Source organism: Pangasianodon hypophthalmus, chromosome 6, assembly GCF_027358585.1.
Source record: "Pangasianodon hypophthalmus isolate fPanHyp1 chromosome 6, fPanHyp1.pri, whole genome shotgun sequence".
Taxonomy (NCBI): domain Eukaryota; kingdom Metazoa; phylum Chordata; class Actinopteri; order Siluriformes; family Pangasiidae; genus Pangasianodon; species Pangasianodon hypophthalmus.
Genome location: NC_069715.1, coordinates 3,850,556 through 3,867,452, shown reverse-complemented (window position 1 = coordinate 3,867,452; position 16,897 = coordinate 3,850,556). Strand labels below are relative to the sequence as shown.

The window sequence follows — 16,897 nt, the reverse complement described above, 5'->3', positions numbered from 1 at the left end:
ATCCATTTGCATCACCACGTGTCCATAAATCCTCCTAAATGTGCTGCTAACAGTAGTGGTGGATTATGTGCATATGCACTCAGAACTGGAGAAAACACTATTGGAAGTACAAATAGCAATGATCAGATCCAAATACAGTACATAGCAGTAAGCATTCTTCAGGGAATGTGTCCAGAATTACATAACGTATTTTGTTAGGTAGAAAGATAAGATTTCTTTAACTTTAAGCTGTATGAATAAATTTTCCTGTAAAAATTATACATACAAAATTTCAAAATAAAATGTATTGTTGTATAAAAATATTGATGTTTGCTTGAAATTCAAATTCAAATTGTATTGGTCACACACAACCATACACAGTACAACATGCAGTGAAATGCTTTTTTACAACTGTCTGGTGACCTAAAAACAGAATTTACATAAACCAGAATTTACTTGCATACAAGCAGATAAAGAAAAATATAAAAATATAATATAAAGAACATAACAGATAGATGGCAGAAAAAGTATGGACTATATGTGGAATAAAGTGAAGATATGTGCAATACAGTGCTGTGCAGCATCGGGCTTAGGTAGTCGCAGTGAAATACTAACACATATAATAAATATTTATAAATATGGGGTAATACAGGTATATTAACAGGAATACAGGGAGTGTGAGTATTCTAATCCTTGCTTCATTTTTTGTTGGAGACCCCTAGTGTTGACATGTTTTTATTCAAGTAGAGCTCACATGCTCACATGCTCTTGAGCCATTTTTGTTATGAGACACTTGAGATAGCACATGGACAACATCCGTCTCCATCTCCACTCTTTATTTTTGCTTGAAAATGTATTGTCTGTAAGTGTTTCTTAAAGAATAATGTTATACATTGTTTTTAAAATGCTATATATTATGGGGATGTGTTTTGATTGAAGATGTTGGGTGGGCAATGATTGTCGAGCTCTAAGTACTATCAAGCTCCTCAAAGCCTTAAATTTATACTGCAGTTTGGGTATCTGCAGTTAAAGAATCTTCTAATAGTGAATTAACTTCACAGTTTGTGTTGTCATTTGAATATTAGGTGAAATATATTCTGTTATAGCCCAGTATCTCAATATATACCATTATGTTTTATGTCTGCACAGTTTACATTTGAAAATGGACGTATCTTGGGACATGTTTATTCTTATCTAAATACTTAGGAATTTATGCATATTTTCTACTGCTGTTTTTGCAGTTTTACACCATTTCCATTAAATACACCTGAAGTCAGCTCAGTATTGGGTACTTTTTGGAGGAGTGTTTAGCTTGGTGCATAGCTATGTACCAGCACACATAGAGAGGGCAGAAGAGTGTGTGTTGTGCAAGCAAATCCAAAGTCTTGTCCCAGGTGTTCTCCTGGTTCAGGGCCCGAATGGCCTGTGGGAAGAATCTCCTCTTCATTCTCTCTGTGTTGGCCTTCAGGGAATGGAAGCACTTCCCTGATGGCAACAGAAAGAAGAGTCCATTGTTCAGGTGGCTGAGGTCCTTCACTATCATCCTGGCCTTGGTCTAGCACCGCTTGCTGTAGATAGGCTGCTGGTCAGGGAGCTCAGTGCAGGTGGTGTACTCAGTTGATCACACTACACTTGGAGAGCTTGTCTATCCTGCTTGGTGCTGTTCCCAAACCAGGCTGTGATGCTTCCCTTCTTCACCAGAGTGTTAATGTGACAGGACCATGACAGGTCCTGTGTGATGTGAACAGCAAGGTACCAGAAACTGTCCACTCTCTCCACTGGGGTCCCGTTGATATTAAGGGGGTGGTAGCTCCTCTCCTGCTTCGTGCTGAAGTCCACTATCAACTCCTTTGTCTTGCTGACATTCAGGAGGAGGTTGTTCTCCTGGCACCAGTTCTTCAGGCTTTTAATCTCCTCCAAATAGGTCTTCTTATCATTATCAGAGACCAAGCCCACCACAAACTTGATAAAGGTGGTAGAGTTGGAAGTGGCCACATAGTCATAAGTGTACAATGAGTACAGCAGGGGGCTAAGGACACAACCCTGGGGGGCACCATTGTTGAGGGTGAGGTAGGGTGAGACATGTCTGCCCACTCATACTGGTTGAGGTTTTGGAGTTTGGAGGGAATTATAGTTTTCAATGCTGATCTGTAGTCAGCAAACAGCATTTTAACATAATTTCCCTCCCTGGTGGCCCAGGGCTGTGTGTAGGAGGTATGTGATGGCATCATCAGTTGAGTGATTGGGACAGTATGCGAACTGTAATAGGTCCAAGATGTCAGCTGATGAATTCTGCTGAAAGAGGCCACTGCCATTAGGGAATACTGTTGCCATGAAGGGGTGTACTTGGTCTGCAACAACATTTAGGTAGATGATATGTCTCAAAGTAACATCCACATGAATGCCAGGACCCAAGGTTTCCCAGCAGAATATTCCCCAGAGCATCATCCTCTGCCAGCTTGCCTTCTTCACATAGTGCATCCTGGTGCCATCTCTTTCCCAGGTAAGTGATGCACATGCACCTGGCCATCCACATAATGGAAAAGAAAATGTGATTCATCAGACCAGGCCACCTTCTTCCATTGCTCCATGGTCCAGTTCTGATGCTCACGTGCCCATTGTAGGATCCAGTCAACTAGCCATCACAATTTGGCCTTTGTCAAAGTCACTCAGATCCTTACGCTTTCCCATTTTTCCTGCTTCCAACACATCAACTTCAAGAACTGACTGTTCACCTGCTGTCTAATATATCCCACCCCTTGATAGGTGCCATTGTAACAAGATAATCGTTGTTGTTCAGTTCATCTGTCAGTGGTTTTAATGTTATGGCTGATCAGTATACATTTCCTTAAACTATTACAGGGCAAGAGAATACCTAATAATCTGTGTTCTCTGTCTCTCACTGTCAAGCTACACATCCTACTCCAGAGTTACCAGTGATCCTGACTCCTTCTGCTCTCCGGACCTGCCTGATCCATCCTGATGCCCTACTTCTGTCTGGAGATTTTCTCACCTGAAAATCATTTGCTGTTGCTAAGGATGGACAGCCTAAAGATCACCATGACATTACTGTGGATGGTACCACATAGAAACCATAAAGATGGCTATGGATATTCTTCCTTGGATAGCCTTAGGACTGAAATTGATAAGAACAGTTTGCATTAAGTCTCCATCATTGAACAGTTAATAACATCAGTTTGATACAATAGACTTTAAGTTAAAATTATAAAAGTTTCAATTAATTCATAAATGACTGATGCTCATACGCATAAGTTGCTCATAAGTTCCTGTTTACACAATTGCACTTTTTGACTATATAGTGTACAGTTATAGAAGGGAAAATATTTATGACTGTACTATTCAGTGTCACTCAGGTGAGGATGGGTTCAATTTTAAGTCTGGTTCTTCTCAAGGTTTCTTCTCAATGTCGTCTTTTTTCCTTGCCACCGTTGCCTCTGGCTTGCTCATTAGGGATTAATTTAAAAATGTATAAATTTAAATTCTATATCCTGAATTTATATATTTCTGTACAGCTGCTTTGTGACAATGTCTGTTGTTAAAAGCACTATACAAATAAAATCGAATTGAATTTTATAACATAATGAGTTTGTGTCCTGACTTAATCTCCTGTGGGCTCTGGTTTGGACTCTTAACAAAAGACCCCCTGGCATGACCATGTGATAAGTACCATCAGTTGACCGGAGAAGGACCCTTGAGCTGACCAGAGGTGGAATGTGTGTTTGCATGTGTTTGTGTGTAGGGAGAAATTCACATTATAAAATATTGTCATATTATTCTTACTGACACCTAAGTTAAGCAGTACTCACACATCCATACATACCCACAGTACACACACACACATTATTATTATTATTATTATTAGTAGTAGTAGTAGTAGTAGTATTTTATCTTTCCATTTGTCTAAATAAAAGCACTCAATAGCAAAATTGGAATGACTATTACATAAATAGCAGTTATAAGCAATGAAAACAGTTCACATAAAATTTGTATAATCATAGAATTTATTAAATATTAACTAGTACAATTTAATATTTCCACGTATACACGCTAGGGGTATCTTTAAGTACCATACATAATTATTAGTCACTTAATATTGAAAAAAGACCCACGAACATTGTTTCATTATTAATGAGAAGGGAGTGACTATATCACAGTAGATCCTGTTTTATTGTGTTTTCCCCATGAGAAATTTCTTGGTGTTCTTTTCTGGTCTGAGTAAAATAATGTAACATTTTGGGGCAAATATACAGATTAGGACACCAAAACTGGAAGCTAGGATGGCAAATATCTCTACTGCGACACTATACTTTCCTGGTGAGCTGATATACGCTGGAACAAATGTGATCCACACAGCACAGAAGATCAACATGCTGAAAGTGATAAATTTAGCCTCATTAAAATTGTCTGGAAGCTTCCGGGCAAAGAAGGCCAGAAGGAAGCAAATGGCAGCTAACAGACCAATGTAGCCCAAAACCAGGGAAAAGCCTGTCACTGACCCCACCATGCACTCTAAGATGATCTTTGACCCTTGAATACTTAAGTTGCGGTGAGGAAAGGGAGGGCTGAGGGACAGCCATACACCACAGATTATCACCTGAATACAGGTAAAGAACAGAACACTTCCTCTTTGTTGGCCTGGTCCAAACCACTTCATAAGGGCTGCAGATCCAGGTCTAGCTGAACGAAATGCAACCAGAACCACAATGGTTTTGACCAGAATGCATGAGATACAGAGAACAAAACTGATCCCGAAAGCTGCTTGCTGTAGCCTGCATGACCATAATGAGGGCTGACCCACAAACACCAGTGAACACAGAAAGCAGAGTTTGAGTGACAGTAAGAGCAGGAAGCTCAGCTCTGAGTTGTTGGCCTTAACGATAGGAGTCTGTCTGTAGTACACAAAAATCACACCTACAGCTGCTGTCATCATTACTCCGCACACAGCAACAGTCGTCAAGGTGATGCCCATTGTCTCATTGAAGGAAAGGTACTCAACCTCACGTGGTACACATGCAGTCCTGAGACTGTTGGACCAGAATTCTGGGGGGCAACGATAACATTCTGGTGAGCCTGTCAAAGAGATTTAAAAAAACATTCAGTTTGATCCCTTGCTTAATCCTATACTATGACTGTGGTCTTCAGAATACTAAAGGAATTAACACAATAGACACAGATATAGAATAAAGGGATGAATTTAGTATGAAATAAAGCACAATGGGTTTATGTGTCCAGATCAAAGCAGAGTTATTCTCATCATGACAGAATTGATTATTTTCCTAAAACAGCACTTCTCAAATTGTTTTATTCCTCTTATACTATAGCCATTGCCAAAAATTAAGACTTTTTTTATATTTATTAAAGAAAATCATACATTTTACCCATTAGAGTAATGTTAACGTCTGCTAAACAAGTTCCTGTTATCACCAAGATTCCTACCAGATCCAAAAAAAAAAAAAAAAAAAAACTTTGTCATATTTCTGAGAAACTAAAAGGCCTTCCATCCAGAAGAATTTCCTGTGCCAGAAATCTTAAAGTTACAGCTTTACATCTGACTATTACAAAGCATTTACACCAGAGACTCCTTTCATAAATGTTATATAAACATCTCCCAATAGAAATATTCACCATATCAATGCATATATATATGTTTTTAACTACCTTTATGTGGAGCATCTACAACACAAGTCTTTTACAAGTTACACAAGTTATTACCGTAGAAACGAAAACATATTAGAATTAGCACATTAATATAAACCTGTGATTTGCCCTGCAGCTGGAACTACTAGCAATTGTTATAGAAAATTAATCCATACCTTATGACCAGTCAGTATCGAGAATTCAACAGTACTGTTGTAGAATGAAAAATCATTTAATAGAATGTTAGGGAAGCTGCATGGTAATGACAGAAATAGTATTAAAAAAATATATCCTGGATTTTCCTGGATACAGTGGGGATTTGACTTGTTGTGCCCCTCTATGCATGATGATGATGATGTAAACAGTTTCAGGGACTTGACTGAGTGTTTAATTGAAGGGACATTGATGACCTGTGATATTGCTGAATTCGCCTTCAGCACAGGGCAGGCAGTCAAAGCAGCAAACTGGCAGGCCCTTCTTTATAGCTTTTCGTGTCCCTTGGGGGCATTCAGCAGTGCACACAGACACTGGCACCTAAAATTATCAGAGACCAAAATAAATAAATAAATAAATAAATAAATTGCATTTAACATTTAGCATTTAAAAAATATTTATCCCTCAGTCATCTATGCACATTTTTGCCTGTTTAACAGTCAATAATAATGATGCATACAATGACATTTTGCTGAATGACCAGTTTTATGACGTGTAAGAACTGACAAAGAAAATGTACGATTGAACAAAAGCTTTATTTGAAAGCTGGGGCACTGAAAATCAATAGCAAATAAATTAATAAAAATTGAAACTTGTGTGGAATGCTGGGAGTATTTACACCACATAATAGTTAAAATATTAATTGATATATACAGTATATAAGTCATGATCATTCATGGTGCAGAAACACAAGTCCATCACAGGGAATCACACACACCTAACTATCCGCTTGTTTTTGGAAGCTCTCTCGAAGAAAATTAAAAAAAAAAAAAACATGCGAATGAGGGGATAACATAGCATGGAGACAGTGAAGGACCAGCACTACCTGCTTTGCCCAACTGAAAGCTAAACCTGAATCTAAATTATACTGAAGTATATATGAAAAATACCAATGTATTTTTCCAAATATTTGACTGAATGGAAGCAAAGTTACTAATTAGTTCTTGACCCTTGGCTAAAACCATATGGCTACATTGCCTATATTTATCTATTAATCTTAGTTACCTTGTTTAAGTGTCCTGGCCAGCTGATGGCAGATTCATTGATGATTAGGTTAGAACCCTCCAGTCTGCCAATGAGGACATATTGCAAGGTTCCTCCAGGACCTCTCTGCCAATTCACTATGTCATAGACAGCTGGAGTCTCCCCATCTTGGAAATAAAACTTCTCTCCCAACTGAGTTGTGAAGTTCACCAGCTTAAGGTGCTCTAAGAGCTAAGAGGACAGGAGGAAGGTGAGCTAGAAGTGTTGTCACATTTTGGATAGCCTAAAATCTAGGTTTTAAAATACTACACAATAATAATAATAATAATAATAATAATAATAACTTTATTTTATATAACGCCTTAAAAAGGCCTCTCAAGACACTTTATATAGGAAAAGTGTCTTGAGAGTCCTTTTTAAGGCACTATATACTAATAAAGTACATACCATAAACCAAAGTATATAACCATGTATCAAAAAAAGTTAATAATAAAATACAATTCAATGATAACAATAACAGTAATAATAATTTTAAAAAAACATCAGGTAAAAGCTATCCTAAAGAAATAAGTTCTGAGAGAATACACTAAAAGACTGAAGTGGTAGTGCATTCCACAGTTTTGGAGCAGGAGAAGAAAATGCCATATCACCCATAGCATGTAAATGAGTCTGAGAGACAGTCAAATGACCAGAATTGGAGGAGCAGAGATCACGTTCTGGGGTGTAATGGGTCAAATAATGGTGGGCCAAACCATGCAAAGACTTGTATGTATGCATGAGGATTTTAAAATCAACACAAAACCTGACAGGGATACAGTTCAAAGATTGCAAAATAGGAGTGATGTGATCACTTGTCCTTGACCTAGTAAGGATTCTAGCAGCTGAATTTTGCACATACTGTAGTTTATTTATTGTAGACTTAGAGACCCCAGCAAGGAGTGCATTGCAGTAATCAATGCAGAAAAAGACAAAAGTATTGATCATCTTTTCAGCCACGGAATAAGATAACATAGGGCACAATCTTCCAATATTTTGGAGATGAAAGAAGGATGTTTTAAGGGTATTCTGCACATGTGGATCAAAAGACAAACATGCATCAAATATAACTCTTAGGTTTTTACAATTTTTTTGAAATTCCAAAGCAGAGCCATCCACGGTTAAATTTAAAGAGCCAGCTTTATGAAGCTGGTGAGGACAGCCAATGAGCATTACTTCTTATTACTGATAAGACAAAGAAAATTTTGAGCCATCCATAATTTTATCTCAGAAATACAGTGTGAAAGAAAAATAACTTCCACATTATCACCAGGTTTAGAATGAATGTAAATCTGTGTGTCGTCTGCTATCTTAAGATATCTTATGAGCTGACCAAGAGGAAAAATGTAAATGCTAGAAGGTAGGGGGCCCAAGGTTGAACCATGAGGGACACCACAGAGAACTGAACCCATCTCTGACCTACATCCACCCAGAGAGACAAACTGCCTACGAGATAGGATCTAAACCAGTTTAAAGCAGTTTTGAGATGGGTAAGTAAAATAGTATTATGTATTAACTATAGATTTTGTTTAATTATTAAATAAAATTTATAATTTTGACATCAAGAATAATAATATTCATTATTACCCATTTTTATTTCAGTTGAAATTTGCACATATGAATTTAATCAATTTATACCACAGTGCTGTTGAATCTGATTTCAATCAGATTGGTCAGTATGTGTTGATTTTATAACAGCTGCTCTGACACTAGTGCTCATTCACAGGGACTTGTACGGCAGTCAGTTTACCTAAGGTTAATAACATGGATAAAATAAAATTAGTTAACAAAGTACAATGTATAATTGTTTATTTGCTGGCGCTTTCTATAACAAGATGTTTGTATAACATTTATGGAAGAGGCTTCAGGTGTCAGCACATTGTAACTGTCAGTAAGTTTTCGGCCACAGGGAAGTCTTCAGGAAAGATGAGTTTCTGGTTTCTCTGTATCATGACAAGTTGTGTTTTTGTCTTATTAACTTTAAGAGAGGGGAAAAATGACAGGCTGGTAAGAGATAACAGGAACGAACGTGTCTCACGGCTGTTGCATAACATTAAACCTAATAATATTTGGTTAAAAAGCATGTGTCTTTTAAATAATAGATTAAGAACTGTCATCTTTGGCTGTGGTATGAGAAGAATGAAATGCTGGGGAGTACTATTACAGGAAAACAATCCACATTGGCATCACATGCCCCAATTGTGGATTGTTTTCCGAGGTGGGTTTTATTCCTTATATAAGGAATTTATATTTAAGTCATACTAGAAGTTCAAGTATCCCTGAGTACATTCATTGGTATTATAAATTAAGCATCATAAATAAAATAGTAATATAAATTCAGAATGAAACAGTTGATATAAAATGCTGAAAAAAGTCAGCATTACCTGTTGTGTAGTGATGATGTCTGGAGATGAGCAGCCTGGGGTCACTCTGAGATCAGAACTGTTAGGTGCAGTGCAGGCCAGCAGAGAGTGGAGTGCATATGCAGCTGCATAAACAGCTAGATACACATTATAAGTGGCTCTTAAGTTGGAGACATCTGTTACGCCATTCTGTACCCCCTCTAGACTCTCCTTCCCACTGCATGGCGGTAAGCCATTCTGAGAGGCTACCATGTTGTTGTGCGCTGGGCTGCAGCCAAACGTCCTCTCCCATAACTCTCTCAGTATTGTGTCTCGAGGATACCGGGAGGGATGGAGCTCTCGTAGGTGTTTCTCAAATCCAGGAATGGGTGCACTCCTAACAGCCACTCCCAGTGTGCCTTGAGTAATGGTGTAGAGCGCAGGGTTGCTCAAGAGATGGCCACTGGTACTCCAAATCTCACTGGCGAGGAACTGGCGGTCTGTCACATTTCTGCGAACCAGCTCAGTGAGGAACACTTCTACATCCATATACCACACAAATACCATGATCACACGAGCAGATGAGCTTTGCACAACCGTCACAGCATGATCCACATCTTTTGCCAATCTCTCACGGAAGATAGTGCTAACAAAAGCTAGGCAGATGCCAGTACCTTTTATTTCCTCTCTAAACGCCTGCACTGCCTGGAGCCCATAGTCATTTTCCTCCACCACAGCACCAACCCAGGTCCAACCGAAACGTTTGGCCATCTGGGCCATGGTGCGAGCCTGATACATGTCACTGGGGATGGTGCGAAAGAAATTGGGGTACTCTCTTCTGTTACTGAGACACACACATGTAGCCAGGTAGCTGATCTGAGGAATAAGCAGAATATTCCCAACACCCTTTATACTATATACAGTCAGGTCCATAAATATTGGGACAGTGACACAGTTTTGGTAATTTTGCCTCTGTACACCAGCACAGTGGATTTGAAATGAAGCAGTCAAGATGTGACTGAAGCGTAGACTTTCAGCTTTAATTCAAGGGGTTTAACAAAAATATTGCATTAACCGTTTAGGAATTACAGCCATTTTTTACAGAGTTCCTCCATTTTCACAGGCTCTAATGTAATGGGATAATTGACTGATAAGAAGTTTCATGGCCAGCTGTGGCCTGTTTCCTCCTTATATCATGATAAATTAAGGAGATAAAAGGTCTGGAGCTGATTCCAAGTGTTGAATTTGCATTTGGTAGCTGTTCATGGGAACTCTCAATATGCCGTCCAAAGAGGTGTTGATGCAAGTGAAGGAGGCCATCATTAGGCTGAAAAACCAAAACAGACCTATCAGAGAGATAGCAGAAACTTTAGGAGGGCCAAATCAACAATGTGGAACATTCTTAAAAAGAAGGAATGCACTGGGGAGCTCAGCAACACCAAAAGGCCTGGGAGACCACAGAAAACAACTAAAGTGGATGATTGCAGAATTCTTTTCTTATTGAAGAACAACCCCTTCACAACATCTAGCCAAGTCAGGAACACTCTGGAGGAGATAGGCCTATCATTGTCAAAGTCTACAATCAAGAGCCACCTTCATGAATGTAAATACAGATGGTTTACCTCAAGATGCAAACCGCTGGTAACACTCAAGAACACAAAGGCCAGATTAGACTTTGCTAAAAAAACCTCTAAAAAAAGCCTGACCAGTTCTGATGCAAGATTAACTTGTACCAGAATGATGGGAAGAGAAAAGTATGGAGAAGGAAAGGAAGGGCTCATGATCCAAAGTATACCACATCATCCGTCAAACATGTGGAGGCAGTGTTATGGCATGGGCATGTTTGGCTGCCAATGGAACTGGGTCACTGGGGTTTATTGATAATGTGACTGTTGATAGAAGCAGCAGGATGAATTCTGAAGTGTACAGAGCTATACTTTCTGCTCAGATTCAGTCAAATGCTGCAAAACTGATAGGACAGCGCTTCACAGTACAGATGGATAACAACCCAAAACATACTGTGAAAGCAGCCCAAGAGCTTGGAAATTAAATGTTCTTAAATGGCCGAGTCAGTCACCTGACCTCAACCCAACTGAGCTGCTTTTCACTTACTGAAGACAAATCTGAAGGCAGAATGACCCACAAACAAGCAGCAACTGAAGATGGCTGCTGTAAAAACCTGGCAAATCATCTCAAGGGAGGAAACTCAGCGTTTGGTGATGTCCATGGGGTCCAGACTTCAGGTAGTCATTGACTGCAAAGGATTTACCTCCAAGTAATAAAAATAATCCTAATATTTATGATTATATTAGTTTGTCCCATTACTTTTGAGCCTGTGAAAATGGAGGAACTCTGTAAAAAATGGCTGTAATTCCTAAACGGTTAATGCAATATTTTTGTTAAACCCCTTGAATTAAAGCTGAAAGTCTACGCTTCAGTCACATCTTGACTGCTTCATTTCAAATCCACTGTGTCACTGTCCCAATATTTATGGACCTGACTGTATATATACACATAAACAAAAAAAATACTGTGAACTGTTTTGGACATCGGTGACTCCACAATCCTTAGGATCCATGATCCTTTGTGCCAGTTACTCAACTTTCTAATCATCTGTACTTCTTACCTTAAGCTCTTTTCAGATTCAATTTCCTAAAGCAAACTTTTCCCCATTAATTGTTAAACAAATTCCACAAACCCCCTCAGTACAGATTTAATTCATGAGAATAATCCAATTACTCAAATATTAAGTTCATTTTTAAAATGTGAGCAATACTGACTGACATTATTTAAAGGCTGAATTTTAGTTGAGTTATTGAAGCTAGGAAGAAACCCAAAATTATACAATTGTGGACCCCTGGCAATGCATCATGGACCCACTTTTGAGACCCCTGATACTAGAATGCTCATATATCTCTCTATACAGTGGCTCACTGTCTATTTTATCACCCTGATCAGCATGGCACTCACCATTGGTACATGCAGTGGGCTCAGAACTCTGGACAGAATAATACACTGTGTGGAAGTAGCTTCTCCAATGATAAGTTTGGTAGGCCGGGTGGTCTCACAGGTGCTGTTCCCTCCACTGATCATGGACATGACTGATCTCAGGCTATGTGGGTAGCGCGAGCAGCTATCTATGATACGGTAGCCCAGTTGAATCCCCGGCAGCAAAGAAGGGTTTCGGTTAATCTCCTCCACAGCAAAGACAACCGCCTGAGCCCACTGCACAGGACTCTCCTGAAATCTGAATAATACAATAAAACAAAATACACACACAAGCATTATATATATATATATATATATATATATATAATATATGCACACACACACACTGTATGTACAGTATACACTATGTGTGTGTGTGCGTGTGTAAAAGTCTTAGGCAGACACAAACAAATGCTGTAAAGCAAAGAATCCTTCAGAAATAATTAAATTAAATGTTTCTATATTTTAAAAAAAACTAAGTGCAGTAAAGAATAATAAATTACTGTCGGTATTTAGTGTGACATCCCTTTTGCTTTTTTTTTTTTTTTAATTGTAGTCTGAGGTATATGTGCAGTTTATACAGAAATTGGCTGGTAAGTTTTACTGAGCATTTTTACTGAGCATTTTAGAGAATCTGCCACAGTTCTTTAGAAGACTTTGACTGTCGCACTTGCTTCTTTTTTGCCGTAAATCCCAGCAGCCTTCATATTTTTGTCTGAAAAGTGGTCTGTTACATATGTTGAGTTCTTGACTGACATTCTATAACATTTCTTTTTTTTGGAAAGATAATGTTTGGACATACAAAATATCTTTGTACTGACTAAATAAATGATGCACAACTCATAAAACAAACATCTAGGTATACAATACTGATCACATGTTAAAAAGTTAAAAATTACACACAAAAAAACAGAATAAGTTTTTAGTTATCTTTCTATGTTCATGTCTTGATTACCAGTTTGTTTGTTATGCTATATACACGTATTATGGTGTTACTGAATTTTAAAAAATAGTTCTAAAAAATTGCCAAACATAGCGCAAAAAGCTCTACAGGGCTCGCGCTGCCGCAGTCTGAATGGATATGAAAGAAAAGAAATTAACTGTCTAAAACTGCAGACAAAACAAGCAAAGATTGTTTTCTCCTGTATTTGCTTATCATCGAATATTTTTATAAAGTAAAGATCGACAACACAAAAGAAATTTTATCATGGATAGATTAATTAGTAAAAAAGCATAACGTGGTTCTCAATGTCTGCAACGCGCGTGACAGAGACAGGGGTTTCTCTACGTTTGAAACCTCACCGAGTTAAAGTCTGAATTGTAGTTTAGACTAGTGCACTAGAAATGATGTGCGCTACAGTACAGAGATTTAAAACAGCGCATGTTTGCGTACATCGCGCGCGCTCCGTGCGCAATAAACAGTGTCCTGTAAACGCAACCAGATAAATGCGCGCTAGAATTTTACCTTCGCATGGCAGGTTGTACCACAAACGTTCTATTATATACTCTTGGGGGAAAAAATGATATAATCTCATTAAAAAAGATTATTAAGCTGTACCTTTCGTGGTTGCTGGGGCGGTACCCTCAAGGACACATCTTTTTTTTTTTTTTACCTTTACTATTTATCTTACAAGTGGAAATGTGGATATCGTGTCCCTTTAAAAATGGTTTAAGCTACATAATTGGATCATAATTACATTTTAAAGCCTTAAAGGTACACTACACATATTTTAAAAGACACTTATTAAAAGTACAGAAGTTGTACTTTTGCTGGTATGGTCAAGGAATGGTACAGTTTAGTACCCTTTTTCCTGAGACAATATGAATGAAACTTGTTTAAACCTTTGGCTCAGTAGAGCAAAGATTCTCAAACGTTTTGTAGCCAGGGACACCTTTAACTTAAATTAAATTCCACCCCCTCAGGACACATTTCATAAACATTTGTCTACAACAATATATTGTCTTTGAGTCACAGAGCTTTCTGTTCCTGAACTTTCTACTAACAGAATATTACTTATAAGCGTACTGTTTTTCAGTTGTTGAGGTTTAAATTTAATTCAAGTGTTCTAGTCAAACAGGCTAATAACTAGAAGCCAATAGTAAATCTGATAACTTTTATAACAGACCAGATTTAACATGATTGGCTAATAGGATGGGATGGAGGAGGGAAAACATCACTTTAATCCTGTTCATTGCTGTGACCTTCTAAGGCCATGAATTAATTGCACTTTTCCTCACATTTAATAAACTTACATAGCTATATTGTTTCTTTCTCTCATAACAAAAACAGGTACATAATTTTAAAATTATGAAAATTCAGACTTCTGATATTTTGACTGGCACATAACCAGCATACTGTTTAACACTGACTTGTCCAACTTGTCCAAGCTTTCTACTAAAATAAAAAGAAGTAATAATGATCACGCACTGAAAAATGATCCAGGTTTGCCTGTGAAGAGAAATCATAAACAGCCAAAAAATGACATTGGTCAAAAATTTCCTGCATCACCATTATCAGTTAATTTAAATATCTGATGACTTTGGAGAGATACTGACAGGCAGCAACTCACTCACTCATAGCAGGACTGCAGGTATGGTTCTTTGGTGAAGCTCAGGTCAAGGGTGGGTGGCAGCATGTAGAAATTGATGAGTGCTCCAATGATCACATCTCCATCTTGAGAGAGACCCACAGTGTCAAGATGCTGTGCATGGTCCAGGTACACACACCTCTCCTCCTGAGATGTCCCCTCCAAAACCTCACACACTACCCATAGTAATAATGCCAATGGGAACAGGTGAGCTGAAAGGACTGTGGCGGTCATGAGATCAGGTGAAGATTCACAGCTCTGCCTTCCTCTGGCTGCAGACAATTTCTGCACCTATTTCTAATACCCACAAAATCCTAAGAGATAACAAGAAAAAAAATTATAAAACACGTACTAAATTGTTTTGAGGTGTTCCAAATCACACCTCCTTTTCTCGGGTATAGAAATTAGAGATAATTGCTCAACAATTAGGAATTAGCGCACAGCTGAGTGAGTGGTGATGTGGAATGGTGAAGTTAGGTTCATTCAGGTATTTCTGATCAATAGCACCCCCCCCCCCCCCCCTTTCTCCAAATATACTCCAATTATCTTCAGTTTGTGTCACTGAAATGTTAAATGTAAATTTTAAATATATATGATAAAGACAACTATTAATAATTTATATGGAGAGAACTAGAAAATGGTATTCCGATACAGTTAGACAGTTAGAGAGTGGCTGAATAGGTCTAGTTTCTATTATATCATAATTTGTCTGCTAATCCCATATCATCATATTTTCTGCAAGGTTGACAATAACTTCTGAATGATTTAATGCATTGCACTACACTACAATATTGTACACCTTCTCTAGAATATACTACACCTCTTTCTTTGACAGGTTTAACTGTTGCTTAAATGTATGTATTTTTATTCAGAAAACAAATTCAATAGCTTCTAAACAGTATTGTTCAAAAAAAAAAAAACAGATTTTTTTTTCAATTAACGTTTAAACTTGCCCAGATGAGAGGTGTAGTATATTCTAGAGACAGTGCATAATACTGCACTACTTAGTTTGGAGTAATAATGTTGACCATTCAGAAGCTACTGATTTTTTTTTAAATAAAGAATCCGATTAAAATTCTAACTAAAATGATAGCTGTACTATATTCTAGAGAAGATGCTTCATATTGTAAAAGTTGTTTTGGAACAATAATGTAGACTGGTCAAAGCTATTTTGCCATCATCTAATAATATTTTTTCAGATCAGTTTTGCTGGACAGTCTAAAAGGTGTCTGCATTTCATTATAATGCCTGTATGACTTTTCAGGAAGAATTTCTAATGATTAAGAATGATCATTTAAGAATGATGACAAACAGGCAGTGAAATGTACAAGTTGATATTTTTTTAATTAAGTAAATGATTTCTTTTTAAAAACCCAACAGCGATATGCTGCCTTGTGCACAGCACAGTCTGTGGGGGCTATATGGATCAGTGGCTCTATAAATAAATCTGAAATGCATGTCCACCTCTGTATACTTCTTTCCATTGCAAAGACTGAGAAATAGAAGAATGCATCTCTCTTGTCCACTGCCTGAACATTGAGGCAGATGGGTTACAATATCAGAAAACCCAAGAACAATAGTTTCTGAAATACTCAAACCAACCTGTCTGGCATCAAAACCATGCCTCAATCAAAGTCACTGAGATCACATTTTCCTATATTTTAATGTTCGATGTGAATATTAGCTGAACCGCTTGATCTGTATCTGCATGATTTTATAAATTGAGCTACTGCTACTTGTACAACAAAGAGGATGCAAGATTGTGGTGAGGATCCATGTGTGAGAGGTTTAAAATCAAGCAGATGCAAACCAGAACAAGGGATATCCAAGGCAGGAAAATCAGAAAAGCAAGGCCGGGTCATCAACAGAGATCTATCAGAATATGTACTGTCAAGTTCATGTGCTTTTTTTAATAACACAGAAAGACTGATCCTGGGCTGTTACCTTGTTGGCGAACTAGCTTGCGTGTCCTTGGGAACTTGAGAGCTATGCTGGGGTTAGATCTAACCAGACCAGACCAGTCTCAGGGGAGGGCCTTGTAGCCTTGATCTTAGGGAAGGAGGCACAGGGGACGATGGGAGGCGAAAAGATGAAGACTGATGACAGCAT

At 38.0% G+C, this 16,897-nt stretch overlaps 1 protein-coding gene across 1 annotated transcript; it reads right to left on the bottom strand.

Moving 5' to 3' along the window:
- Nucleotides 1-4,136: 4,136 nt before the first annotated feature.
- Nucleotides 4,137-16,897, bottom strand: LOC113534757 (extracellular calcium-sensing receptor-like). The gene is given in 8 exon segments (XM_053234995.1): nt 4,137-5,070; nt 6,048-6,171; nt 6,856-7,065; nt 9,255-10,088; nt 12,183-12,459; nt 14,775-15,027; nt 15,030-15,102; nt 16,802-16,897. Coding segments are annotated over 8 exon segments (2,772 nt in total). The 3' UTR covers nt 4,137-4,165.